General features: G+C 36.9%; 2 protein-coding genes across 3 annotated transcripts in view; one reads left to right on the top strand and one right to left on the bottom strand.

Moving 5' to 3' along the window:
* Nucleotides 894-4,069, top strand: LOC104717161 (protein SMAX1-LIKE 2-like). Its single transcript, XM_010434693.2, has 3 exons — nucleotides 894-2,104; nucleotides 2,178-2,430; nucleotides 2,559-4,069. Exons 1-3 carry the CDS (start codon nucleotides 894-896, stop codon nucleotides 3,900-3,902), a joined length of 2,808 nt encoding a protein of 935 aa, XP_010432995.1. The 3' UTR covers nucleotides 3,903-4,069.
* The window catches only part of LOC104717160 (cyclic nucleotide-gated ion channel 17-like), a 4,564-nt gene continuing 3,680 nt past the window's right edge, over nucleotides 7,062-7,945 (bottom strand). Inside the window, exon 7 of one of the 2 annotated variants that reach the window (XM_010434692.1) lies at nucleotides 7,062-7,945. In XM_010434692.1, coding sequence (XP_010432994.1) covers nucleotides 7,315-7,945 — 631 coding nt within the window. In that variant the 3' untranslated portion in view covers nucleotides 7,062-7,314. The other variant, XM_019231395.1, reaches the window with a different exon arrangement.

Below are 7,945 nucleotides of genomic sequence, written 5' to 3'. Positions count from 1 at the left end.
TTTCCCCCCCCCCCCTTTTTTTTTCTTGTTTTTTTTTCACATTCATTTCATTTAATTAGTAATTTGATTTGGATTTTTAATTCTCTTTTTTTTTTTTCATAACGTTTAGTTTAGCAGTAGTAGTAGTAAACATCAATATCCAGTTAGTGGAATAATACTAGTATCTGTTTTTTTTTTTCGGCTAATACTAGTATCTGTTAAGCTACACCAAAAAAGTTAAAAAAAGAATTACGAAAGATTGACACTGAAACCAGAGCGTCGTACTCCCACCTTTTTAGACATATCTTGGTATTTTTAATTTGAGTGTATGATGAAAAGAAAAAAAATGATACTTTAATCTCAACTAAAATTTTACGAATTGTAACTGGATGTTAATTAAGAAAATAATAGGACTAGGACTATGTGTTTTCAAACCTAGTTAATGACTTTGAGGCATTTTGTCACACTCATACAAAAAAGGTTAATTTGGTAGTTTTAAACCCCTGTAATATATACTTTGGCGTCGAATAAAATTTCAAATAGGTAATGAGAGAGTTCTTCTTTGTGAAGAAGCCAAATGATCCAAACCTTTTCCTTTTTCTTTTTTTTTCAACCAAAAAAAAAAAAAGAATTCAAAACAAAGCATCCATTTTTACCTTTCTGTTGATCAGCCTTTTGTTTTTCCTGTAAAAAGCCATCTTTTGTGTTAAAACAACTTTTTTTTTTCTTTTTCTTCTCTATACATTTTTTCGTGACCCTTTAAAAGTTTTTTGACATCTTCTTTGGCCGGTCCAAAAAGTTCTTTATGCAAAGGTTTCTCCTTCTTCTTCTTCTTTATAAGATAAACAAAGCTGAAAGAAACCCCCAAAAAAATAAAGATTAAAACTTTCTTGTCAAGAAAAGTTTCTGTGGAGATGAGAGCAGATTTGGTTACAATACAGCAAACGCTGACGCCGGAAGCAGCGACTGTTTTAAACCAGTCGATTGCCGAAGCGACACGTCGTAACCATGGCCACACCACGCCGCTCCACGTGGCTGCTACTCTCTTATCTTCTTCCTCTGGTTATCTCCGACAAGCTTGTATCAAATCTCACCCTAACTCTTCTCACCCTCTCCAGTGTCGTGCTCTTGAGCTCTGTTTCAGCGTCGCCCTCGAACGCCTCCCTACTACATCATCAACTACAACAACAACCACTACTTCGTCGTCTTCTTCTTCTTCTCCGTCGCAAACGCAAGAACCGCTTCTTTCTAACGCTTTAACCGCCGCTTTGAAACGCGCTCAAGCTCATCAACGACGTGGTTGTCCCGAGCAACAGCAGCAACCTCTCTTAGCCGTTAAAGTTGAGCTCGAGCAGCTTATAATATCGATTCTTGATGACCCGAGTGTGAGTCGGGTCATGCGTGAAGCTAGCTTCTCTAGCCCCGCCGTTAAATCAGCGATCGAACAGTCGTTGTTGATTGGTGGTAACTCTGTTTCTTCTAACTCGAGACAAACCGAGATTTTAAACCCGTCTTCAATTGGGTTTGGTTATCGTTCCGTACCAACTCCGGTTAACCGGAATCTTTATCTTAATCCCCGGTTACAACAACAACACGGCGTTGGGATGCAAAGTGGGATGATGATGGTACAGAGGACCGATGAAACGAAACGGGTCATTGAGATTATGATCCGAACCCGGAAACGTAACCCGGTTCTCGTTGGAGACTCAGAGCCTCATATTCTGGTGAAAGAGATTCTCGAGAAGATCGAGAACGGCGAGTTCTCCGACGGACCGCTTCGTGACTTTCAGGTGATCCGTTTAGAGAAAGAGTTAGTTTCACAATTAGCGACGAGGTTTGGCGAAACCTCCGGTTTGGTAGAGACTCGGATCGGTGGTGGTGGCGGTGTTGTTCTTGATCTCGGCGATCTGAAATGGTTAGTGGAACATCCGGCGGCGAACGGCGGAGCAGTGACGGAGATGAGAAAGCTTCTGGAGAGATACAAAGGAAGGTTATGTTTCATTGGTACAGCTACTTGTGAGACTTATCTACGATGCCAAGTTTATTATCCATCAATGGAGAATGATTGGGATCTTCAAGCTATGCCCATCGCCGCCAAATCGTCTCTTCCGGCGATGTTCCCAAGGTTGGTTCGCTTCTTTATTCAATTTCAAGTTTTGATTTTTAATTCTGATTCTTGATGTTTTTGTTTTGGTTAGGCTTGGGAGCAACAATAATAATAGTAACAACAACGCTATGTTATTAAGCAATAACATTATTTCAATTGGGGCAATATCTCCGACGAGAAGCTTTCAGATTCCGATGAGTAAAATGAGCTGTTGCTCTCGGTGTTTGGGGAGTTATGAAAACGACGTAGCTAAGGTGGAAAAAGATTTAACCGGAAATAACCGGTCGGTTTTGCCACAGTGGTTGCAGAACGCTAAAGCTAACGATGATGGTGACAAGAAACTGGTAAGTAATTTTGACAAATTAGTTTCCAAGATATTACTATTAAGGAAATAGAATGTGATTTGTCAAAAAAATGTGTATTGTCAAAAAAAAAAAAAATAGAATGTGATTTTGATTTTTGTCTAATGTAGACGAAAGATCAACAGATTGTGGAGTTGCAGAAGAAATGGAACGACTTGTGTTCTCGTTTACATTCGAATCAATCTGTGTCTGAAAGAATCGTTTCTTCAACGTTGCCTATGATGAAACTAAACTCAAGATCGGACATTACTCCACCGGGGAGTCCGGTCGGGACGGAATTGGTACTTGGACGGGCTAACAGAGTTTTATCCACACCTGAGAAGAAGACCCGAGAAGGGTGTTTCAGAAAGCTAGGAGATTCGTTTGATATCGATTTGTTCAAGAAGCTACTAAAAGGCTTAGCGAAAAGCGTTTGGTGGCAGAACGATGCAGCGTCTTCGGTAGCTGTAGCCATCACGGAATGCAAACACGGGAACGGCAAATCAAAGGGTGATATATGGTTGATGTTTACAGGTCCAGACAGAACAGGGAAGAGCAAAATGGCTTATGCGTTATCAGATCTTGTCTCGGGGAGCCAACCGATAACTATCAGCCTCGGTTCTTGTTCCAGGACTGACGATGGTTTAAACCTCCGTGGTAAAACAGCGTTGGATAGATTCGCGGAAGCGGTGAGAAGAAACCCTTTTGCGGTTATTGTTTTGGAAGACATCGATGAAGCGGATGTATTGCTACGTAACAACGTGAAGCTAGCGATGGAACGAGGGAGAATCAGTGATTCGCATGGCCGCGAGGTTAGTCTAGGGAACGTCATTATAATCCTTACCGCGAATTCATCGTTCGGTTCAGCTGAAAACGTTACTCCTATCGATGAAACAAGACTAAAGTCTCTGGTGGTGAGCAAAGGATGGCAGTTAAGGCTATCTGGTTGCAACAGCAGCAAAAACCGAAAACGAAAACCGAACTGGCTTTATAGCGACAATGAACAAACAAAGCAGAGGAAAGAGATTTGTTTCGACTTGAACGAGGCAGCCGAATTCGATTCGTCAAGCGACGTAACGGTCGAGCACGATCAAGAAGATAATAATGGCAACCTTGTTCAGAAGCTAGTGGCTTTAGCAGATGATACCATACTCTTTAGACCGGTCGATTTTGATTCGATCAAGAACAGAACGGCGGATTCTTTAAAGAAACGTTTCTCTAACGGTCCCGTGGATGGATTAACAACAGTGGAGATCGAAGACGACGCTTTAGAGAGAATAGCTGGTGCGATTTGGCTAAGTAAGATCAGCTTAGAGGAATGGGTTGAAGAAGCAATGGGTTCGAGTTTGAATACCGTGAAATCTCGAGTTTCGTCTACGGAAGATTCAGTGATCAGGATTGAGCTTGAAGATGATCTGAGTGATAGAATCTCCGGAGGCTATCTTCCGAGTAGTATCAGAACGGTGATCGTTTGATTCTTTTTTTTTGTGTGTTTCCGGTGAAAGATAGTTTCGTAATTATGAGAATTGGTGAGGGTAAAGATGTAAATATTATGATGTCTCCGAACCGTCTTTTGGCGGGGTCAGGAAGAGTTCGGTAAAATATTTGAACAGTAAAAAAAGGTTATAAAAATATTAACTCACAGACTTTGTTATATATGAAAGTAGAATTAGATATGAAAATGGTGAAAATACGAGTTGGAATTAATTAACAATTAGAGGTTTTATTGGGGACATAGTGGATATATAACTTTTTATAATTCAAGGTTACATTTGATAATTCTTTCGTATGTTACTTCTTGGAGTTTTGTGGAATATATTAATATAGTCTCTTAGCATATCGAATTTTATGAAAAAAACTATATACTACTGTAATAAAGTTTTGTAATATTCAGGAGACATTTATTTCAGTAGAAAGTTGTACACTTTTTTAAAAACTATTAGGTGGGTTCGGCTAGTATGTGGTTTGTCTTTATTTCACCTTTTTAGAATGAAAGCAGCAAATCCAACCACTCCCATGGACCAAATTATTTATTAAAGATATCCTTCGACAATATCATACTAATAAATAACTCACAGCTTTTTTATATCAATTATATATGTATGACATTTTTATTGGATTTTTTTTGTAGCTAATGGTTTAATATTCATTCGAAATAAGCTGGAGTAAAGGAAATATTCGTGCTAAATCCAAAAGTAGTGATTAGTGATATTAAAACCTGGAAGATTGATGATGATTTTTCTTCTATATAACAAAAAAGGTTTATAATGTTTTCTTAACTGGTTTAGATTCACTCGAATTAAGTCGTCTTTGAGTATCACTTGGTCAATACGCGATTAGTTCAGAACAAAGTTGAAAACTACCAAAACGTGTTAAAAAGTTCAAATGCGATCGGACCATACGTAGTGTGATCGGTCTGTTCTTTTGTGCTCTTGGGGTCATACTTTGAATTTATATCATTTACTATGACCAATGATTCAAAGCCTCAACCTACAAACCGGTCGTCAACTACCGATAATAAATTTAAACCTAACTAAAAACGTATGATAACAATGAAACGACTATGACACTTTGTCTAGTGATCTAAAACTACATGACGCCATAGCTTTTCATTTTCAATTTAGGACTGCTAGATCTAATTTTAATCATATGTAATCTCGAACTACTAGCTAATATATTTAACAGCTAATATGAAAGGAGTAGTCACATTCTCTTTTGGACATTAATATCTACATCTACCACTTAACAACTACATGCATGCCTAGTGAATTCACATGGTCCATATGCCTTGTACAAATAATTTTTATATTGGATTTATCTATGTAAATTCAGACTAATTTCAAATTCAATATTGTAGTCTCTATTATTGTATAGTACATCTAATTGATGAAAGTCGATATACGACACCAAGTACATATTTTGTAGATCTTATAATACTTGTTTGAAAGTTTTTAGATGTATTCTGAATTACTCAAACCAGTTTTTTTTTACTGCAATAGTCGTGATATACTTTTGGCTTTTGTAAGTCAAATAACTTCGGTTCCCTGCTAGACACTTGAAGACAAAGCCTCCAAAACTGCCTTTTCTCCTTTTGAGATATTTACAATATAGTAATATCTATGAGTGGGAAGATAAGGCTGAAGTTTTGTGGTACTTACTTTATACATAATACTCCGATACTTATCGAGTGAAAAAAAATGTGGATTTGTTTGAAATAAAGCAGGTCATAACCTAATTATTGACAACAAATAATTAAGGGGATATACTATAATATTATTTTGAAATAAAAAGGATTTTTGCCAAGGAGAAGCACTAGAACAAGGAGAAGACAAACCAAAACATGCCTTTATATCGTTCAATTGTTTAGTTATATATTTTGGACCTCATGGTCTCTCTCTATCTTTTTTGGTGGATTTGCATTATGTCTCCTCACTTCTTAGTTCTTTCTTATTAGTTAAATATTTTTCTTAGTTAAGTATATCATCAGCGAAAAGTAAGAACGATTAAGGCAGTCGACACTGCAGTACGTAGTTAAGAATTCTTCTATATTAAATTAAATTCAATTTATCTCACAGAAAGATTCATCATACACCATGCCAATACTTGATCTTGAAGTGACAAAAAGAAACTCATAATAACACCAATGTGAGAGTGTAATTGAATAGTCTTCAAGTGGAAAGTAAAATAATGCAGCAAATGCTGCAACTTTACTCAAAGACCTGTTTCCTTATTTAATATATTTTTCTAGTCTTTTCTCTTTAACTATTATAATTATAGCCGTGAAAAGTATGTGAAGATAATGATTTACGAATATAAGTGTGGATTAAATTATAACTAAAAGGGCCAAGGGGTTGCAGATCTCAACCTTACATGATTGAAACCTAATGTTGAATTTTAGCTTTTTGTAAAGGGGACATGAACTTGACTTATGTAGTGAGCAACTACACACTATAAGGTACAACTACTATTGCACATCTTAACATATGCATAATGCATGAATGTCTACTTTTATAGTATATAGGTTACGTACCCTTACTTTTAACAATTGAAATGAGAAGTCGAATAACTAACTTCAATGAAACTGCATAATCTCAGTTAAAGATGTTTTAGCTTTTCAAATATTTATAACAGGTCGGAAATACTAATTATATGTTAATAACTTAATATTGAAAACAAATGTTTTTTCAAAATTAAGTTCGCAATTTCTAGAATTTTTTTCAAATAATTTATAATAAGACTTTTTAAATCTACTGCTTTTAATCCATGATTACATTAAGCCGGTCCTGTGGCCGGCCATTCCGAAAAGGAAACCCCATTATGTATGTAATCTTGTAATATAGATTATAGATTATGATTTGATCCGACATCCCGGTCAGTAGAGAAAGCAAGTAAACATTCCCACGGACCAAACTCATCATGTATGATCTAATGCCTTTCTTTCTTTATATTATTTTTCAAAGAAAGTTGTGTCAATACTAATATATGCAAAACATGCTCAAGAAGATTAATATTTTTCTTACCACGACATATTGGCTTTTCACGAGTGGGCTTACACACACCTTTTTTTTTCCTTGTTGGTTCATGAAAATTTGTGGGGAGCTATTAGCATAAGTTCTGACTGTGTACCTGATATGTTACACATAATCTATTTCTATTTCCTCATCTTTACATTCAGAGAATTTAGAAAGGAGTTCTTTAACCGTACAACAAAATTAATTTTCCAAGCTTATATTACAAAATATATGTTTTAGTGTACAAAAACCAAAACCCGTCTTGAGTTTCTTTCTTTATGTCTTCCTAAGGACACCAGGAAACTTAATGTGTGTAGTGTTCTTGTTATAAAAATCTCCTGTGGAAAAAAGTCAGCTTTCCTTTTCTGGTAATCAGTCAATCATCTGGCTCAGCAGAGAAATCAGGCTCTTCGGGTTTCTTAAACCGAGGCAATTCAACATCCTTAACTCTCTGAGCTGCAACACCACGTCTTGTATTAGCTGCAAAACGTGAAGCCAAAACCATGACACCAATGTTCATCTTTGTTCTAGGACTCTGCTCAACACACTCTTCTTCTTCTTCTACTTCTTCTCCTTCTTCATTGTCCATTGATTCAATCGCAGTAAGATTATTCTCCATAACTCTTCTCTTGTACCTGCGCCAAGCGGCTTGTATGAAGCAAGCAGCCCAAGTCCTCCAATGGTGAGAGTAGAATCTGAAAGTATGTTGAAGCTTTTTGCTGTGTAACCGCCTAAACTGATTCGCTACAAACTTCAAATCTTCAGCTCGAAGAGCGAATGCTTCAACTTCAACTAATGCCCTAACTGTTCTTGTAGAAGACGGCAAATTCAAGGTTGATTTTGGAAGCAAAGCCCAAGAAAGAAGCTCTTCCCCACAGAAATCTCCTGGTCTTAGTATTATCGTGTTGAAGAAACCAGTTCTGCCTCCATTGGTTGTGGAACTCTCGAGTCTACCTCTGATGATGAAGAGCATCTCTGAGATCAAGTCACCTTCACGTACAAGGTAA

Source organism: Camelina sativa, chromosome 10 (genome assembly GCF_000633955.1).
Source record: "Camelina sativa cultivar DH55 chromosome 10, Cs, whole genome shotgun sequence".
Classification (NCBI taxonomy): Eukaryota; Viridiplantae; Streptophyta; class Magnoliopsida; order Brassicales; family Brassicaceae; genus Camelina; species Camelina sativa.
This window is presented reverse-complemented; position numbering and strand designations above follow the sequence as displayed.